The 21,283-nt window shown below is 40.5% G+C and overlaps 2 protein-coding genes across 3 annotated transcripts; one reads left to right on the top strand and one right to left on the bottom strand.

The window, feature by feature from the left end:
• The first annotated feature begins 2,602 nt into the window (after window positions 1-2,602).
• Window positions 2,603-6,856, top strand: LOC115784208 (GTPase HRas). Its single transcript, XM_030735344.1, has 5 exons — window positions 2,603-2,882; window positions 3,105-3,217; window positions 4,394-4,572; window positions 5,097-5,256; window positions 5,374-6,856. The coding sequence occupies exons 2-5, from the start codon at window positions 3,107-3,109 to the stop codon at window positions 5,485-5,487; spliced, it is 564 nt and encodes a 187-aa protein (XP_030591204.1). The 5' UTR covers window positions 2,603-2,882; window positions 3,105-3,106; the 3' UTR covers window positions 5,488-6,856.
• Window positions 6,857-8,427: 1,571 nt separating this feature from the next.
• On the bottom strand, window positions 8,428-21,073 carry pold1 (polymerase (DNA directed), delta 1, catalytic subunit). Of its 2 annotated transcripts, XM_030735882.1 has the most exons (27): window positions 20,885-21,073; window positions 19,896-20,084; window positions 19,626-19,739; window positions 19,280-19,420; window positions 18,931-19,056; window positions 18,503-18,671; window positions 17,274-17,388; window positions 16,971-17,100; window positions 16,642-16,808; window positions 16,430-16,534; window positions 16,120-16,260; window positions 15,906-16,016; window positions 15,603-15,794; window positions 15,438-15,526; window positions 15,236-15,352; window positions 13,929-14,042; window positions 13,661-13,808; window positions 13,136-13,231; window positions 12,822-12,959; window positions 10,385-10,560; window positions 10,048-10,200; window positions 9,859-9,961; window positions 9,610-9,742; window positions 9,194-9,307; window positions 8,993-9,045; window positions 8,734-8,831; window positions 8,564-8,651 (listed from the first exon to the last, which is right to left on the bottom strand). In XM_030735882.1, exons 2-27 carry the CDS (start codon window positions 20,080-20,082, stop codon window positions 8,564-8,566), a joined length of 3,318 nt encoding a protein of 1,105 aa, XP_030591742.1. In that variant the 5' UTR covers window positions 20,083-20,084; window positions 20,885-21,073. The 2 variants fall into 2 exon arrangements, with proteins under 2 accessions (XP_030591741.1, XP_030591742.1); XM_030735881.1 differs by lacking the exon at window positions 20,885-21,073 and having other exon boundaries at window positions 8,428-8,651; window positions 19,896-20,082.
• Between the last annotated feature and the right edge of the window lie 210 nt (window positions 21,074-21,283).

The following is a 21,283-nucleotide window of genomic DNA, read 5'->3' as shown; positions in this document are numbered from 1 at the left end:
TTGTTTTTCATGATGCTTGTTGGTGAAAGGTCTGGACTGAAGGTAGGCCAGTTCAGCACCCAGACTCTTCTACTGTGAAGTCATGCTGTGGAACAGATGCAGTATGTGGTTTAGCATTGTCTTGCTGAAATATGTGAGGCCTTCTCTGAAAAAGGAGGTTACTGACCTGCTGCCAGTTAAACTAATTAGTTGCAAAATGTTCCTCCAGATGTTTTTGTTTTCCATGCTACTTACTTTTCCAGCCTTTTGTTGCCCCGTCTCAACTTTTTCTGTGTTGCTGCCATCAAATTCAAAATGAACAAAATCTTTGAGAATAGTACTAGTAATAGTAATGAATTTCTCTGCTCTATTGTGAACAAAGTATGAGTTTATGAGATCTGAAAATTATTACATTCTGTTTTTCTTCACATTTTACACAACATCCCAACTTGTTTTAAATTGGGGTTGTACCGTAGGTGGTAAAGGTGCTATGCTGATGAGCTTGATTAGCAAACTCCTTTCATACACTGTGAGTGCAACACATAGATGCACATATAACTGCTTATTTGTACTAAATAAAAAAATACTAGATGGTAAAACGCTAGCACAAAGTTCTTGGACAAGCTGTAGTCAGATGAGCCATTAAAATGCTACAAAAGGCACCAACATGCCAGCACAAATATGGCTGCCAAGTCCAGTTCAGTGACTCCCAATCAAGGAAGCCACGCCATTCAAGAAGGAAGACTATGGAGATAAAGGGTTGCTGGTTTAATTCCAGCCAGACACACATCCCTTGTCAGGGTTGTGTCAGGAAGAGTATCCGTTGTAAAACTGTGGCCACCCCCTGTGACAAGAGAGCTGCTGAAAGTAGCTTTAGGCCCTGTTTTCAGGTTAAAACGATAAACTTTTGTTGTGTTTCGGCCATTCGTTTATACGACAGTGACGTTTTGAGTCCCTGAAAATGGCACAATTTGAAAACGGCTTCCAGAGTGGAGCATTTTGATAAGATGAGAAATTCTTTTATTATTCCCAGGATGGGAAAATTCAGTATCTCCATGTGAGTAGCAAAAACGCTACTTTTTAAAAAAGGGAGGTACTGGCACATGCGCACTATGGTTGCTATTTCCAAACACACACTGCCAGATTGTGGCCTGGTATGAGAACTACAGCGTTTTCAATGTCACTTGTGGTTTCATGTGAACGGCAATCATTTTAAAAACGTTTCCGTCTGAATGTGCTACTTTTTGAAACTGAAAACAGAAAAATGATACCGTTTCAAGAATATCATTTTCATGTAAACAGGGCTTTAGTCAGTGGCGATTGACTTACTTTTGAAGCCCTCTAGTGGGACCTAGAAGAACTGCAGTTTCTGCCACTGTTATTGGCTTCATTTTTCCAACTCTGGAGATTGCCAGCAGTTAAAGGTTACTGCCATGTGGTGCTGCTAGTTGTCTTTGAACAATTTAATTTTCATATTACCAAGACCAAGTGCATTGATTATAGCGAATACTAGTGATATGACAATCAGCAGTGACTGCCTGGAAATTGTAGTTTCGTACAGTGTCCACTAGAGGGCAGTGAACACAACTCAAAATTTGAAAGTCAAAATCGGTTTGCACAGCTGTTTATATAGATAACTATTAAAAAGTAAATGTTGGATAAATTCAAGATTATCACTAGTAGTAAAAAAAATTGTGAAAAAGATCAAAATCAAAATATTGCTTAAGTAGGGTGCTGCAATACAATGCCATTAAACCTTACAGCAAAGTAAAAAGAAAAAAAAAGTCTATATTTCACAAAGCTACTGTTTCTCAGAAAGAAATAACTTTAGTATATTTTAGATGATTTGGTGACCCTGCTGTGCTGGGTTAGACAGAGTTTAATTTTTTTGGCCAGTTTATCTCTCTAAATCCAAAATTAAAAGGTATTATCCACATTGACCTGCAATAGGTCTGGGGCATCTAAAACTCATTTAGGAGACATAAAAAATAATATTCCTATATTACCATTTTATTTAATTAAAAAATAACTGTTTAAAGTATAATGTTCAAGAGAAATGTATTTTCATTAATATAATAATTGCTATATTTATTAATATAACAGTTATTGTGCATTAACTAATATACTGTTGCAGGTCATCAATCTGGCCAGTAGGGGGTAGTGAAAGCTCGTATCTACAGCATATTCTGGAGTCATCAAGTTAAACATCGTAACACTTCCGGAAAGCAGTTTGCGAATAAAATAATCGTTACGCAAAGCATTCACAAAGCTACTGTTTGCTTCACATTTCTTGGGGTTTTTTTGGTTTTGTTTTGTTTTGGGGTTTTTTTGCTATTGTTCGTAATAAAAATTTTATTTTGTTCTATTTGTGAGCATTTTTGTCCACTTAAGTCGGTAAGCAGAGTATGCGAGAAGAGGAAGATTGATTTTTAAAGGCCACGCCTGATTAAAGCCACACACCGCTTTGTAATTGGACAATTCAGCAACCGTGGGCGAGGTCACGAACAAGATGTCCGCTGTGATTGGGCGGCTAGGATGTCTGTCTGCGTGCTGTGCTCCCGTTGGCTGTTTCACGAGAGGATTAACCTTAAAAAAAAAAAAAAAAAAAAAAAAAAAAACGCCCGACTTCCAATGAACGACAATGAAGAATAAGTAGGAACTCCAGTGAATCTGGGATTTTAATTAATTAATGACATAAATTCACATTTCTATTAGTAACTCCACAGATTCGCATTATTTTTTTTGACGCGCAGGTCAGAAAAGCGAGTTGCGGACACATCCCGAATTGTTTCTACAAGTGTTTTAAACAAGGAAATCAGGCTAACGTTATGTAGCGAGCTAATCTCATTTATCTAGTCCTAAACTCCGTTACTATTTCACGCCGTTATCACTTCTACACAAAGGTAAGCCCGTCTGCGCAGCTTATACATTCATTTGGTATTCATGTAGATCGATTCAACTTTCGTAAAGAAGACTTAAAACGTCTGCGGATAAATCTGGGTCAGTCAGTGTCTTCCTCGCCATAGCAGTTTAGTGAGGAAGGGGGGGGGGCAAATGGTTAGATCTGTTAATGTTTACCTGATCCGGAGTCGCAGCTTTCCACCTGTTGGCTTCATCCTCTGCAGGTATGACCGAGTACAAGCTTGTGGTGGTCGGGGCAGGAGGTGTGGGGAAGAGCGCGCTCACCATCCAGCTCATCCAGAACCACTTTGTGGATGAATACGATCCAACCATCGAGGTGAGAGTCCAGCAGACGCAAAGTGCTGTGATATATGGGCTAATCTGGAGTTCAACAAGTCACTGCACTGTTCATTAGTGCTAAAATTGTGTTATTAATTAGGATTTTATGTTATCAGAGTTATTCAGGTTTTAATGGTTTAGCTGGTTTTAGAGAGTGATATCTACTGGTAGTGCTGGAAGAAATGTCCCCTTGGGATAGGTATCGTGTGTTTACTTAATAAATTTGTTAATCTTAGGTAAGTGTTTGCATATGAAACTATCTAACCCAAGTAAAAGCTTAATTTAGTACCTCAGATGGAGCATTCCTTTTAAACCATTTTAAACTTTTAAATATCACAAATACATATAAACAGATTAATGTAGATATTACAGTTTTACAGTAGTGCAGAATTACATTATAGGATTGTTACTCATGCTGCACAACCATGTGAGAGACATTTTTAATGTGTTTCTAGTTGCGATTGAGATTTAATTTAATATTTTTCTGCCAAGTGTTTCATAGACTTTATATATTTTGTGTCCAAAGTCTGCAAATAAAATCTAGCAACTATAGCTGTCTAGCAACCGTGGCGTACGTCACTGTGCAGACTGCTGCCAGTGTCAGGCCAGAAGATCTGTTAAAACCTGCCCAAAACCATCTAATAATGTAGTCTTCTGCCAAGGAAAGTTTTGAACGGTTCAGTTTTGTCAGCAAGACTGTGCATAAACCACCAAGGTGGAAAAGGTGAAGCATGGGGCTAGGCACGAGCAAGAATCCATTAAATTTTGGTGCAAATCCAGACCTCTTCAATTAAAATTGCTAAACAGACCATCTGCCTTGGGAGAGAAACATGCCCTCAGGGTACCCTCCAAGTTTAAACATGGCAGGTATTTGATAAAACAGAATAATTAGCAAAGATTTAAATAACTGTCACTTACAGGTCTAAATTATAATGTGTTTATAATGTGTTATCATGTTTTTTAAATGTCAACCTTAAAGCCAATGGTGTGATTTCATCATTGCTTAGAAAATATTCAGTCATACCAAAACCGCCTAATCATCAAGATCTTGTTTCTACATGATGCAGCAGTGTGAGTGTTAAGGGGGGAAAAACAACTACAGGACTCAGTATGATGCAATCTTGAGAGATGTGTTTGTCCCTGCTTGTTTGGTCTAACTCGTGTGGTCTTGCAGGACTCATACAGAAAGCAGGTGGTGATTGATGGAGAGACGTGTCTGCTGGACATCCTGGACACTGCAGGTCAGGAGGAGTACAGTGCCATGAGGGACCAGTATATGAGGACGGGAGAGGGCTTCCTATGCGTCTTTGCCATCAACAACACCAAGTCCTTTGAAGACGTTCACCTCTACAGGTACAAGAAGACTCACAAGTTCACATCAGCACAGACAGCTGGAGAAAGAAGTTAAACCAGTGCTGTCCAAGTAGGACTAATTCCTTACTTAGCCACACAGTGATTAAGACAGCTGTGCATAGTGTAGCCTAGTGTGCAGGTCTAGACACTCAGAGACCATTTCCTGATTAGCAACTGCGCTCAGTTATCTAGCACAAATCTGCAGATACATAGAGCATGTCTGCAAGTTACATGTCATTTGTAGATTTCATATCTGAGCCAAATATCTTAAATCATAAATTTTAAGTGTTGCAAACAGGGAACACACAGAAAAAAATTGCAACACTTAACCCAGCAAATGTTGCAACACTGACTGAATTATTCTGTCTGAAAATCATAAAGCTCTAAAAACTCCAGCCTTCACTCTGACCTGCTGGTGAATATTTTGAATATTGCTGCCGGCCTGATCTGGTCTCAAAAGGAGGTGATCAGTGATTGTACCTACCTGTTCAAAAACCACTGTGCTCTGTTATGTGTGTTCTCAGAGAGCAGATCAACAGGGTGAAGGACAGCGACAGCGTTCCCATGGTGCTCGTGGGGAACAAGAGCGACCTTAGCACCCGCACGGTGGAGACACGACAAGCGCAGGAGCTGGCTAGAAGCTACGGAGTGCCGTTTGTCGAGACCTCCGCCAAAACCAGACAGGTAACCATAACCTGCAAACGGCGTACGTCAATCCATTCATGATTGCCTTAATAAAACAGTTTGAAACCTTAAATCTGCATCTGTGTCATGATGTTTTGCTTCTTCTCTGTCTTGCAGGGTGTGGAGGAAGCTTTCTACTCATTAGTACGGGAGATCAGAAGATACAAGGAGACCAACCGCAGCAACAAGAAGAGCAAGAAGAACACTCAGAGACGTTGTATAATACTATAGCAAACCACACAGAGCCAGCATTACTTACAGCACTTGTTTGACCCTCTCCTCTCCACTTAGAAACTGCCCCTTCACCTTGGGGACATTGTGCACAGCTCCACACAAGGACATAGACATGGGGGGAAAAAACAATTTTATTGCTGTGACAGTTTCCAGTTATGTGTGTTGCCACAAGGTTTGTCATTCACACATTCATGTGCAGTGTCAGTTTAGCAGCATTTGTGCAAACTTACTTTTTTAAAAATCTGATTTTATTGGAAGTTAGTGAGATGTTTTCAGCATCTGTTGACCATTTAGAGGTCAGGGGTTCACAGTAATGCATCACTGCACTTTATGCTGTCACATTTCCATTTATTATTGTAGTGCTCAGCACATTTACACTTTTCCTTTTTTTTTTTCTTGCTGAATGGTCAGTGTTTGACTTCACCAGGAAGCAGTGTTCAAATGATTTTGAGATTTTTTTTTTCCTGTGAAACCATTTTACCCCACACAAGTAGTTAGACAAAACATGTCCAGTCTTCCCCTTGTGTTCATTTAAAAAATATATATATATAGGTTGGTGCAGTCTCTGGGGTTTGAAACACAACAGCAATATTTACTTAGGAATTTATCTGATTAAGTAAAAAAAAATGGATAGGATGATCACATTAACAAACCTCAAAACTGTGTTTCAGACTCTCAGGTGCACTTTATTAATTTTCTGTTGCGTGTTTAATTCAGATTTTAGGATTAGTGCCACTTTAAAAGTTACTCAGGAATACAGTTTTATCAGATGCTGATTTATAACAGAGCAGTCAGATAATCAGCTGAGGTCTGATTCTGGCCTGTTAGTAGTTTTCTACCATCCAAACTTGATTTTAAGGCTGTTGGTCTCATATGGTCACACTTTATTCCAAAGTCCAACTTTTAATGCAGTTTTTTTGCCTGTCCTAGTGTTGTCGGTGGTTAGTTATTGTGTCCAAACACTGTTTATGTCACACCAACTTTTACCACACCATGTAGTTTGTGAAAATAACCCTGTGGTATTACAGAGAACATTTCAGGCACAGTAACAGTTGTGAGATCTGGTCATACTTGATGCTGGATGATAAGGATATTCAATAGGGCAACATAAAGGATTGTTAAAATATATAATATATATATATGCTACAAACATCCAATATAAAAACCAGCATCTGCATTAATAAAACGCTGTTTGAATATTTACTAAAACTACATCAGTGTTCATTGAACTAACTTCATGTGAGGTGCATCCTGCTAACAAGTCAATCCATCCATGTAAGGATTTTTAATCATCTTAACCAGCAGGCTCCAAATGCCATATAAATGTTTACATATATATATATATATATATATATATATATATATATATATATATATATATATATATATATACAGTGGTGGCCAAAGTACTGACATTCTGTACTTAAGTAGAAGTACAAGTACTTGTGTTAAAAACTACTCTGGTAAAAGTTGAAGTACTGGTTCAACTTCTGTACTCAAGTAAAAGTAAAAAAGTACAGGCTCTGAAATCTACTCAAAGTAAGAAAGTAAAAGTAGCTCCTTGTTTCTACCTCTTTCTTACATCTTTCTCCATCTGAGTGAACTTATCGCTCATTCTTTGCTCTCCCCTAAAATACAGCAGCTGTTCTTTTAGCTAGCAGACACACTGTGTGACAAACTGCACACACTGTTTTTGTCCTTTACGTTTTCTGTCATTTATTTTCCTCACCGTTCCGGCGTGCAGCCTCTATGTAAAGTGTAACTTCCTCTAGCTCTTTCCGGTCTCCGTGCGAGCGTTGCAGGAGCCTCTCCCTCTACCGTGCCGGATGTTCCGACCCGCTCGCAATCAGAAGCCGGCTCCCGCACTGACCGGAAATGCAAACGTTTCTCAGACGCATTCAACCTAAAGTAACGAGCTTGTTTTGAAAATGTAATAAGTAGAAAGTACAGATACTTGTGTAAAAATGTAGTGAGTAAAAGTAAAAAGTTGTCAGAAAAATAAATACTCAAGTACAGATACCTGAAAAATCTACTGAAGTACAGTAACGAAGTATTTGTACTTCGTTACTGTCCACCACTGTATGTGTATGTGTATATATATATATATATATATATATATATATATATATATATATATATATATATATATATATATATATATATATATATATATATATAAAAAATATGTGTAAAATGTTCAAGGCTGTTATCTGAACAACACTGTGTAAATCTGTAATGCACTCTGCTGTAAGGAGGAAGTAAAAGTCTTCAGCTTTTACACTGTGTCTGTTTTATGTAATCTGGATCTTTACCAACAGGCTTTCAAAATGGTATAACTGACACACAGTAGGTGCATCCTTGTGAATAACTGACACACAGTAGGTGCATCCTTGTGAAAATGAAGCCCCTGAATTGGGATCCAGCTAATAATGTAAATTCCCAAATTTTCAAGTTTCTCACAGGCCAACCTTGACAAAGCTTTACCAGCACTAGTGCAGGTGATCTTCACACCAAGCCTCACAAATGATCAGATTAATGGATTTTTGGCCAGATATTGTCTGTACTCCAAAAATAGGAGGGGTGCATTCTCCCCATCAATGCTTTCTGCCATCCTTTGAACATAAAGTTGCAAGAGCCCTACACCTCCTTCCTCTCCCATTGCTGCTTGCAACTATATTTATAGGGTTTTAATCTGATGTGTCAAATCGGTGGAGAGGAAGGCCTGTGGTTGTGAGGTTTGACTGAGACAAAAGTGCTGGAGGTAACCAAGTTCCTCTTTTCATTTCTGTGAACTAACACACTTTGATGTCAAAGACTGGAGTGTGCACATATAGCTGAACAAAGTGATTTCATTTACTGTAGACATGATGGTGTGTTCACTTTGATTCCTTTTTAAAAGACAGTTTAATAATAAGGAAAGTCCATAAATTGCTTTTTGATTTTATTTTACAAAAGACACTTAGAAAACACAGAAAATAGATACATATGCATTTTTTTTAAACAAAAGACAGAAAATACAGTGAGAGGTAATCTGAAATGAGGCACGTGAGTAATGGCTGTGCACATGCCTCCCTCACCATCCGAAACGAGACACCAGCTTGCTCTGGTCGTCCAGATCTTTCTGAACCTTTTTCCTCATGTAGAAGATGGGACAATCCCGGCTGCAGAGGAGACAGCAGGTACTGAATTATACCTCTGCAACAAACAAACCAGCTGGGATCATAATGTTAACTGTATATGCACCTGGTACAGAGCACATCCTCATGGAGGGAGCCTTGACAGCGCTGACACTGAGTCCACAGGCGAGAGAAACGCTCCTCCAGCGTGTTCAGGTGAAAGATCTGTGATTAAGAATGTGCTCATTAGCAACACACTAAAACGGACAAAATGTTTATTTGGTTTTTTAATCCCCCAACAATCTAATAAAGTGGTGCTCCTATATGACAGCTTGAAAAGACAAAGCCACAATTTAAACATCACAGCAGCGTGAAGCCACTTTTACCTCCTTTTGGTACAGCTCAGACTCCTTCTTCTTGCAGAAATCACACACAGCCGCTGTAAAGATGTACATTACAAATAAAACTTACAGCCAAATGCACACAAAGTAACAGGATCTGTGGTGTTTTCCAAAAGCAAAACACCACCTAAAGTAAAAAGGTGGAAGTTTAAAAAAAAAAAAAAAAGAAAGAAAGCATACACACACCGTCTGTCTTGAGCACAGCTTTGCAGCCAATGCAGGTGCTTCTCTTCTGAGCAAACGCCATGAGGCCCCCCACCTTCGACGTCAACACGGTCTTGCAGCGTGTGTGGTCGCCCTCTGAAACACACCACCAAATTCAACAGCAAGATTTACAGTACTATCTCAGACTTTTAACTTTTATGTTCACAATAACGGGTTTTTTTTGTTTGTTTTTTCCCAGAAAATCAGTTATTTATTTTTGTTAGTTATTTTTGTTTGTTTTTTCCCAGAAAATCAGTTATTTATATACTTAGTTTTAGTTACACACAGTAACCTTGTTTTGATGATCTAGCTATAGATTAATGAAGCAACAGTTTTTATTTCACAAATATTAAAACAGGCTCTGGAAGACACCATAATGTTTAGATGTGCCGACTTACTGAGCAGGATGCTCTCTGCTTTGCTCTCTCCCAGGATGGGCTCAAATATTCTCAGCAGAGGTTTGGACAGCTGCTGTTCCAGATAGTATTGTGTGTCAATGGGAATGTTGTTCTCCAGCACGTAGATTGGGTCCTGAATGGACACATTTAGGAATGGAGATCATCATCATCATCATCACCAGGGCTAAATATGTACAATAAGATCAAAGGTGCAGATGCTCAGATTGAACATTAACAGATGCTACACACCTCTGATTTCATGTACGCTGCTGCTCCCTTAGCAGCCTTGATGATGACATACGGGACTCGGTCTCCCAGGTTGGGGGCGCTACCTGCATCCCTTTTCCTCATCCTGTAAAACAAATTTAAGGTTTTAAACATTTTTTTCTCTGATATCTTAATAAGTTGTCTCTGTGTCTATTTAGGGATTAATCAGACCTCTCTGCCAGCTCCACATGCGCCTGCTTGCCAGCGTACTCCTGGGCAGTGCGTGTTAATTCCTTGGTGATCACCAGCTGGCTGATGTCGATGCGATTGCAGAGCAGGTCTGAGATCACTTCTTTGGCGTGTTCCACAGCTCCTTGGGGATCCCTAAAGAAACATCACATCAACTCTGTTCATTTTTTTTTAAACCACATTAACATTTCTCAGTTCGGGTTCAACCAATAAGGCAACGAGAGCTGAGTGAATGGAAGCCAAAGTTTTAAAAGTCATGACTTATGAATTTCTATACGCCGCAAAATGAACAGAGAGTGCAGCAAGCGTATATGTTTACCTGTCTATGAGGATTTTCTGCAGACAGGTGTTAATGAGGTTAGCCACCAGAGGGCAGTTGTCTCTGCGGACAGTCTCAATTCCTTTGCAGTCCATCTTGTCATGTGTGTCTGCGCTGGAGGAGAAATACAGGCCTGCATAGCGCTTCTTATTGATCAGCAGATATGGGAAGTACACCTGGTGAAATATCAATAAAGACATAATTAATACAAAATCCCTCTGACAAGTAGAACAGGTTATTGATTCTGAAAGCTTTGGGACTTTGGTGCTAAGAGGACCTGATTGCAAGCCATGGTCACCCTTAGACCGTAGCTGGGACTCAGGACAGAGGACCACAGTGACACAGATAAAGTAAGCAAAGGGCCAAACACTGAACAGCTGAACTGAAACATGACACACAGTGTTGAATTGTGACAAGCAGCATAAATCTGGCAGAAAAGGAAAATACTTGCTGGCTTGTACATTCGGTTACAATAAAAAGATTATATAAAAAATCCAGGAAAACACTGTATCAACTTTTGAATTAGCCTACATCTGTCTAATTATCTAATATGCACCACTGATAAACTGACACATTGGAAATTAAATATACACTCGAGGCAAACAAATTTACAGTCAGGACAATGTAATACTTGTCTCCATCAGTGGCACTCACATGAATAATTATAAACAAGCACACAATCAGCTTTATGAATATAAATGAAATCAAAATGTATATTTTTTTGTTTTTATGTAGCTAATAGATGTTTTCTCTAGCGTGACAAATCACGTTTCTCCATCTGGCAATCTGATGGATGAGTCTGGGTTTGGTGGTTGCCAGGAGAACGGTACTTGTCTGACTGCATTGTGCCAAATGTAAAGTTTGGTGGAGGGAGGATTATGCTGTGAGGTTGTTTTTCAGGAGTTGGGCTCAACCCCTTAGTTTCAGTGAAAGGAACTCTCAATGCTTCAGCATACCAAGACAATTTGGACAACTTCATGCTACCAACTTTGTGGGAAAAGTCTGGGGATGGCCCCTTCCTGTTCCAACATGACTGCACACCAGCGCACAAAGCAGGTCCATAAAGACATGGATGACCAAGTTTGGTGTGGAAGAACTTGACTGGCCTGCACAGAGTCCTGACTTCAACTCGATGGAATACCTTGACATACGGGACTCTGTCGCCCAGACTGCAAGCCTGGCCTTCTCATACAACATTAGTGTCTGACCTCACAAATGTGCTTCTGGAAGAATGGTCAGAAATTCCCATAAACACTCCTAAACCTTGTTGAAAGCCTTCCCAGACAAGTTGAAGCTCTTATAGCTGCAAAGGGTGGGCCAATATTGTATTAAACCCTATGGATTAAGAATGGGATGTCACTCAAGTTCATATGCATGTGAAGGCAGATGAACGAATACTTTTGGCAATATAGTGTATATTAATATCTTTGCAGCACAGACCTTAAGTGCCCTCTGTTGGATTTAAATAGTAGAACCCTCATGATAGGCATTTGCCTCTTGATTCATTAACATAATTCTATCTTCCATTGTGGGGGAACTAGAAATCCCACCTCACAGCACTGTCTCTGTCACACAGTCACACTACAGTGTCTATCTAGACTCATAACAGACTGCTCAAATAAATTAAGGAAACACTTGATTTTTGATGACCCTCATGAAAACTAGAGGGTGAAACACATTGGTCAAGCAATAGAGGTGTTCTTCATACTACAAGTGCTGCTGGAGCTTCAACTTCTTTAGCCATTGTTGGAACTGACAGTCCACTCAAGCTGAACGGCACAGGACTGTGAGCATAGGTCCCACTAAAGGCTGCCAGGTCCTCATGCCTCATGGAGTCTGTCTGTTTAACCCTAACAGTTTAGTTAGAAACATGCGTGAGTCGCCCACTGGAGGTCATTTTGAAGGGCTTTAGCAGTGTTCCTTCTGTTCCTCCTCACACAAAGGAGCAGATAACAGTGCTGGGTTGATCCCCTTCTACAGCCCTGTCCAGCTCTACTTATGTAATGGCTGGTATCTCCTCCACACTCTTGAGACTGTGTAGGGAGACACAGCAAACCTTGCTGTGACAGCACATATGGACGTGTCATTCTGGTGGAGCTGAACTACTTGTGCAACCTGTCTCATGCTCCCAACAGTGACAAGGACAACAAAAAGCAAAACCAGGAGGAATAAGGAGGGTGCAATGGTCTGTAGCTGCCACCTAAAAAAATCCTCCTTTTTTGGGGTCTGTCTTGTTGTTGCCTCTCGAGTGGACCTTTTGGCACGTTCATTGGCACCGAAACAGCTAAAATTGATTCAAAGTGATTTATACTTCCTAACTGTACAGAATGATATCCATCAAGTTTAACTGACTTTGTGTTATACTGTGATGACCAAGGGTTTTGAGCACCATACATGTAGTGAAGCCACAGAAGAAACCTTTGGACTAAAATGGTACCTTCTCAAACTCCAGTTTGATGGGTGGTGTGAAATGGGATGACACCCACTCGGCTGCCTCTCTCCCGATATCCATGGCCTCCCTTACTGTTGCAACACCAAGCTTTACCATGACAGAGTCTGTGTCTCCATAAATTACCTGAACAGGTTTAAATAAAATGGAAAAACAAAACAAAAAAAAAAAAAACATGCATGTCAGGATAAGAACAAATCTTGTATGTCAAGTGTTTTTGAAATGTCAGACATCATCGAGAAAAAGAAAGAAAAGGAGAAAACTTTGGTTCATTATTGGGGGAAGCAGCCATATGTTCTCACCTTGGCATCAGCCTGGTACCCATTGGAAATTGTGTATTTAGACTCCACCAGCTGCTTGGTTTGCTCAATCATCTGTCTTCCAAAACCAGTGACACTCTGGATGAGACGAAAAAAAAAAAAAAGATTTAAATACATTTATCACTAAATTACCAACAATGTTGGGAAAAGAGTTAATGTTTTAGTCACATTGCAGGCCAGAAGTTTCAATGTTTGGGAAAAAAATATATATCTTCCCTCAAAACAGCCAGACACAGAGCTCTCTGTAGTTCAGCTTTATACCTACAGAAGATCTTTTAGGTTTTCTTTTTACTTGTTAACATGTTTTCTCCACCTGTTCTGTGGTTTCTTTTTCATTGCTAATCTTTGCTCTACATCTTTGATGTTTGCATTTACATCTGTGCACACAAAGTATAGTGCAAAGAAGTTAAATGAGGACAACTTGGTTTAGACTGATAGACAGTTTTGCAGGTCCTTAACTGTGAACATTTGCTGCCCAAAAATAGTCATCTGATCTAAAATGCTGACCTGTGAGATCTCTAGGCAGGGCAGTTTGCCCACTTGGGCCCCCGTGAAGCCATACACAGAGTTTGCACTGATTTTGAGGGCCAGCTGTCGGCCGTCCAGCACTTGCTTCTTGAAGGGGTCAGTTTCCTTTTTTAGTTCTGCCTTGGCCCTGTGGACAGACAGTGGGATCACACAGGTTGTGAACTCAGACCATTTCCATTTTACAGCTTTTGGAAAATTGTCACTCCAGTCCAAACAGTTTTTGAGATTTATTTTAACCAATGCGAACCTCTTTCGGGCAGACAGCAGGTTTTCCAGGATCTCTGGAAGAAGTCCTTTTCTTACAGAACTCTTCACAAAAAGATCACCTGTTGGAGTCTTGATGAAGTCCTGTGGTGCCAGACTGAAGATACACAATAATTTTGATTATTAACTCGACTTTCACTTAAATTAATATAAACAGTAAAGATTTGCAGACGTGACGTGAATTAACACTGCACACAATTTCAAACTGTTTGCTTACTTAGTCAGTGGTTTAGTTTAACTAGCCGAAGCTGCATGTTTGTGAAGACAGGCGCAACTTTATGACATTTCAACTCTGATTACAGTTTTAACAGGCTGAGAGGAAGAGTTAATATGCACATACACACTGCAAAAGCATAGCAACTGGCAGAGCAAGAAGATCCTAACCTAAAGATAAATTAAATTATTTTGGCAGTTTCACATCAGCCTTCTTTTGATTCCTGTTCAATTTAATTTTTTAGTTTTTGTAGTGACAGCAAAAAGCAGAGGTCTGCTGACAACACTTCAAATATGGGCAAACAGGCTAAAACTATTCAACAAAACACATTAATTAAGCTTAAGAAACTAAAGGCAACAAAGTTGCATAATGTGAACAACTACAAAACTCAGTTTCTCTTACATGCTTGAATTGGAAGAATTGGATTGAGTGAAACTGAAGTGGTTTCATTTCATTTTAAATACAATCAATTTTTACAAAGCTACTCTCAGTTGCTTCCTTATTTACAGGGGGTTGCCACAGCAGGCAGCTCCTTATCTTTGATTTGGCAGACTTTTAATATCAGTTGCCTTTCCTGACTCCAAAGGGGTTTGCACTCTTCCTGGGATTGAACCAGGAGTTTTGTTTGTTAGGTGAATGTGTAAACCCACTACACTACAGAACCCATACATCCACCCATTTTCTTCCATTTATCCAGGGCTGGGTTGTGGGGGCAGCAGGCTAAGCAGAGACACCCAGAACTCTCTCTCCCCAGCCACCTCCTCCAGCTTATCCGAGGGAACACTGACGTGTTCCCAGGCCAGCCAAGAGATATAATCGCTCCAGCGTGTCCTGGGTCTGCCCCAGGACTTCCTCCCAGTAGGACATACCCAGAACACCTCACCAAAGAGGTGTCCAGGAGGTATCCTAGACAGTTGCCCGAACCATCTCAACTGGCAGAAATGAGCTTAAGTGGCAGAAACAAGCTTCCTCTGAAGGGTGGCTGCCCTCTCCCTTAGAGACAGGGTGAGGAGTGCAGCCATTCAAGAGGGGCTCAGAACAGAAGCACCTCAAAAAAGAAAAAGAAAAATGCATACCCCAGTTTCTCCACTGAGCCCTTCTGCAGCAGGGTGGTGTAGCACAGATTATGAGCCATCATGATGGATGGATACAAGGAGGAGAAATCCAGGGTGGCAATGGGAAGGCTGTAATATCTACACAGAAGAAAGTGGGATAGAAAAGTACATGACGAGGCCGTAAGAGGAACAGTGGACTGACATAATCATAGATTATACTTACCCTTTCTCTGGCTCAATGACAGTGGCTCCAGTGTAGTCTTCTCCTCCTTCTGTCTTTATAACGGGCATTACCAGATCCTGTTTCATAGCCTAAACATATACATGCACTTAGTTTCCAAATCCAGGTGAGCAAATGCAGAAGCCATATTTGCTTTGGCTTTCTTACCTGTCGCAGCAGCTGAGAAACAACTTTGATCTGCTGTCCTCTTGAGAGCAGATAGGTGAGAGGCACACCTGTCACTCTGGCCATCTCCATGTAGTTAATCACACACATCAGCTTCTGTAGCAGGCGCAGGGGCAGATAGGCATCTTTCAGACAGTAGACTGCCAAACGACGACGCGTCTGTTCATTTCCATTCTGTGATGGAGGAAGAAAAGGCAAAGGACAGGGACAGGCAATTTAATGTTAATTGTTTTTAGGTTCTTTAGTAGCACATAAAAATTGATTGATAGGTTGCTTTGACCTTACCTGCAAATCAGTGATGATTGAGTGCTGCACATCCTCCTTCTGCTCTTGCAAAAAATGGAAACTCACAGCATTCAGTGTATAAGAGCGCAATTTATAATCCCTGAGAAGAACCTGAAAGAAACACACCAACTCAAAGCTCAGTCTTTCCACAAAAATATTCTTAGCTACATATTGTCTTTGAAGCAACCTATAATTGGAATTAGAACGTGCTCACCTGCAGCAGGTCAAACTGAACTCGGCCCTCCATGTTAATGGTTTTGTTCTCTCTGCGGCCCATCTGCTTGCTCTGAAAATTTGAGTCTTTCAAAACTGATCTGCTGTTTCGCACTCGGCCCAAGTAGGGAAAATAATCAACCTGAACACAAAAGAAGATTTATTACTAGGTGGATAAACATAGAAGTTAACAGGCAATTAAATATTTCCATGAAATCTTTACTGCCAAACTTCAATACGAGCAGTGAAGCTTCTTTCTCAAATATTTTAGGCCTTGGCAGTGGCCTAAAATAAATCAGGCTCCATCTAACCTTCAAAGCAGCTGCCCTGTTGAGCAAGTAGGGAAAGTCAAAGTTTTGGATGTTGTAGCCAGTAATAATGTCTGGATCCACAGTCCTTAAAAACTCAGCCCAGCTCTGCTCATATAGAGACAGAATAAAAACAAAATATTACTCATAAGGAAACAAAGAAAACATGTCAAACTATGTATGTCTTTCATTGCCTTAAAGGTACACATGTATACCTGCAGTAGCTTTTTCTCTTGTGTAAAGCAGAATATCTGAGAGCCAACAATGCTGGCACAGGACTGCAGGGTGAATACTGTGCGAATGAAGGGCTCCATCTCACCCTGCCGCTGCACCATAGATGCAATTTGAATCACAGGATCTTTGTCTGGCTCTGGAAAGATTCCTGGAAATAAAGAATCAACACCAGAGTCATTTAATTTTCATCAGGTTAAATGAGGCTTTGGTCATGAGTTTAAATAACATTTTAATAGGTATTTTTATCCAGATTAAGAACTCCAAAGAGGACTTTCTTTAAAAAAACAAACAAACAAACAAAACAAAGCACCTTTTCTTCCTGCACACTCTATGTCAAAGCTGAGGACTCTGAGTGGTGCAATCTTCTGCCACTCTCCCTCTGCTGGGTGACTTATCAGATCTGTCCATCCTACATCCACCTCATACTGACACAATGAGACCTGGAGAACAACCACAAGAGGGGCAGAGTTCATGAACACCAACATTAACTACAGAAATGCACCAAAATAGCATGAATGGACATGAAGGTTAACTGGTGACCAATGTAGCATCATAGCCATTAAGTGTATTATATGAGAGATTGTGTCCTATGTAAAACATATGCTACACCTACCTTTCCTGATGACTGAGAATTCGTGTTGTCTATGCTCTTCTCCTCACGCACTCTGTACGTGCCTTTTGGGAGTTCAATCCAACAGCAACCCACCACGTCACTGTCCACCATAAACCTGAAAACACAGAGGCTTTTTATACACAGGCATAAATACATACATACTCTAAAGATATACAGCATTTTTTTGTTTATTGGCTGTTTTATAATAATGGGTTCCTTAAACACTTTAAGAGAGGTGAGATTTCAATGGTGCTTCGCATACAAAGGGTAAGCAGACACCCTGATAATATAACCAAGAAAAAAAACATGAATATGGCAGTATAAGAATACCTTACTAAAAATCTGGAATACTTCACATAAGCAAAATAATCATTTTGAATGAAAATGCATCAAATATATGATGCATTTTCATTCAAAAAAGGGCCCACTCCGAGTTGGGAACAAGTTACTGCCCTAGATGCAGGAGTTTAATTATCTTGGGGTCTTGTTAATGGGTGAGGGGAGAGTGGTGTGTGAGACTGACAGATTGTTGTGGTGTCAGCAATGATGTGGATCCTGTACCGGATGTGGTGAAGAGAGCGCTCAGCCTAAAAGCTGGCTAATCTACATTCCTACGCTCACCTATAGTCACGAATGCTTGGTAGTGACCAAAAGAATGAGATACTGGATACATGTTCCACTAGATGGAGTCCCCGGGGCAGATGCAGAACAGGATGAAGAGATTACATCGATTGGCTGGCTTGAGAATGCCTCAGTGTCCCCCACCCAGAAAAGCTGGAGGAGGTGGCTGGGGAAAGGGAGATCTGGGCACCTCTGCTTAGACTGTGCCCCTGCGACCCAGAACATGCATGGATGGATATGATACATCTTTTTTTCCTTGGTTTAACCTGAATACGCTGCAGGTTCTGCAGTGCTCCGCAAGCAGATATACACGTAGTGTGCCATCACATTCTGCTAACTTAATAATTGCTACCCAAGACTCATGTTTTCTGTGCTGTATAATTCACCATAACAAAACACAAACTGACAGAAGAACCCAGAAAATCTTGGTGCAGCTATAAATGATTTCATATAAAATTGCAATATGGGAGGAACAGGCCCTCTCTGGGCTTGTTTTGGTATGATTTCCAAAAAATATTCAGCTTCCTTTAATAAAAATGGTCCTTTTCATCTCTCTGTCATGTTTTCACAAATTTTTTTTTTCAACCATTTTTATTATGCACACACACCTGATTTCAAAGTCTATGTTTGCCTCGTAGGACTGGTAATTCTGGATAGGAAAATGTGCAAACTTAAAGCCCTGTTCCAGCAGTCTCTTTGCTGGGGCGATGAGACGAGGCATCGCCATGGTTATCCGCAAGAAATCCATACTGCGTTTCCCATGGTAACCATACATGCCTGTGGGGAAAAAGAAAAGAGTGCTTGGATGCCTCTGGGAAAAAAGAAGCTTGCATCTGAAAATTAACACCATTTTATTTTATTATTGTACAAGATTATAGTACACAGTAATAAAATATGCAAGTTAATGTATTAGTGAATGTTGCTGTCCAACAAGGTTCAAGAGTTTGATCAAAAACACATTTGTGATTGTGCTTCTCTTCACAGATACACTGTTTGTTTCACCTAATAATAAACTTTAAAAGTCACTTGTACTCACTCTCTTTGCGGGTGATGTCCACAGCCAACACTGTGACAGAGATATTGTCCTTATTGGAGCGCATGTCCTTCAGGACAGCAGAGTTCAACTCCTTTTTGAATTCTACCAGGTGAGCAGATGTGAACCCTTTCCAATCAAAGCAGAGGGGAACATAAGTACAGAGCACCAATTAGATAAATTATTTTCTTCCTGAAAGCAGAATTTTTCTTAAGAAATGTGACAACTCAGATAAAAAAAGAACAAAAAAAAGAAGAGAGTGGTATTTTAAACAGCCACTTTGAAGTGATTTGTACTGAGGAAATGTAGTATATCACAAAAATGCAAAGATTAAAGGATGATAAGCACTCACCATTTGGAGCAGGAACATAGAAGTAAGGGGCAAAACCATGGACATGGCAGCACACGCTGTTGCCATTGTCTGTTACACCAAACATTCGAATGATTGGCACTTTTCCTTGTGACTGACCAGGCATGTCAGCTACCGTTTCCCCTGCAAGACACAAAACCATTAGAAACCGAATTACACACCATGATATATTTTCACTTGACTGGGTGGATATGCTCTAAAAAGGTCAAAATAACTGGAACTTAACTAGGATCTTTTCACATGATACCACAAGCCAGCCAGGTCCATAATTCTGAGACTCAAATCTACAGCAAAAGTGGCTTTGACAAAAATGATATCTGATAATTACCCAGATAGTAGTCCAGATCAATCTGCTGGAACACCAGAGTATTAGATGATGGGTCCAGTGTCGGGGCAAGAGGGCGTCGCCAGCGAGGGTTCAGGTCTGCTGAGAAAAGGTCACCTGACAGGATGGAAGAACCAAAGACCTTTAGTTATTACTGTATGTCAATGGACGGGGCTATATGAAAATACAGCTTTAGAAAGTCACTTAAATAACTCAGTAATCTCCTCGTACACAATGCAAACATGATTCTGCACTTTGCAGTTCAACACTCACCTACTGGGATAACATCATGTCCTGCCTGCCCCTCCATCTCCTCTGCATCCATCTCTGCTTCTTCAAACATGGACAACTCCTCTTCAAACTGTGAGGGACTGTCCTCCCATTCACCCGATGCTTTACCCTTTTTGGCATGTGACGCACCACCCATGAGATGGCCACCATTGTGCCGTTTGGAATTCATGCCTGCAAGCCGATTGAAAGAAAACTTTGTAAAAATCTACATGAAAAAATAATGACAAAGAGAAAGATATTACTTAAAACAGCATAAAAAGAAACCCTGAAGGACAGCAGAATGTGACATCCTATTTTTGGCAAAATTCAGGATTAGAAAGATTAGCCAAAACGGCATATTTGACTAGATTGCTGTCAGTGTGCAGCACACAAGATCAGAATCAGCCCTGGGGGCGATGAGACTACATCCAAGCCCGAAATATTAATTTTAAACAAAAGGCAGCATTACATTAATAAAGCCTGAGGTGAAAGACTTTAATAAACAGAAAAAAGAACGGATACCATAACACTGAATAAAAAGAAACAAATGCAGCATCAAGAAGGCAGTAAAACTGGGACATTTAAAACACATTAGCGATCTAAACATGTAATAAACAGACTGTCATGGGTCTGGTGATAACCATCCACAACCTTCACACCAAACAGCCTGTTGCCATGTAACTGTGACTGCTGTTGCACCCCTAATAGCTCTCCACAGCACACTACACATTAGCATCACATCCAGGCAGTGCGGGTCGCTGTCACCATCTCCTCTGCTTCTCTGATAATTTATGCACGTTTCAGTGCCGTACGTCCAAATGCAACATCTGACTGGAAGGAGTAAAAAAACATATGAAGCTCAGTAACAGTGCGGTAAAGACTCATCGCAAGGTAGAGGGAAGCCTCTTTTCTTTTGTAAGAGCTAAAGCTGAGTAAGCTAGCGAGAGCAGATATAAACACACACAAGTCTCGCGCCCTCGAGCTAATCTTACCCAGGTGTAGAAGCGACCTCTCTGTGAAATCTGCCAGGACCAGCTATCAGTGACCGCCGCGTTTCTAACCAACTTATAAACGCCTAACAGTGGTACTTCTTCACAACAGACCCTGTCTTACAGCAGCTCCCGCCACTCTTCTTTAATTTGTGAACTTTCACCGACGAACGCGCGGAAAATTTCCGTTTAGATGCCAGGCTCAGAAGTAAAGCAACGGACAATTACGTCACACAATGGGCGGAAACCTAACGGCAATAAAGAAGAAGTTGAGCGCGACTTGGCTAAACCCATTACAAGCAAAAGACCGTGCGTTCGCGGCAAAATGACGCAGTCAGTGCGTAGCGGCAAGGGAGGGAAACTTGCCATTTCTTTTATTGTCTGTCCTGTTTTAAAAAACTA

The sequence above is a fragment of the Archocentrus centrarchus genome, chromosome 8 (genome assembly GCF_007364275.1).
Source record: "Archocentrus centrarchus isolate MPI-CPG fArcCen1 chromosome 8, fArcCen1, whole genome shotgun sequence".
Taxonomy (NCBI): Eukaryota; Metazoa; Chordata; class Actinopteri; order Cichliformes; family Cichlidae; genus Archocentrus; species Archocentrus centrarchus.
This window is presented reverse-complemented; position numbering and strand designations above follow the sequence as displayed.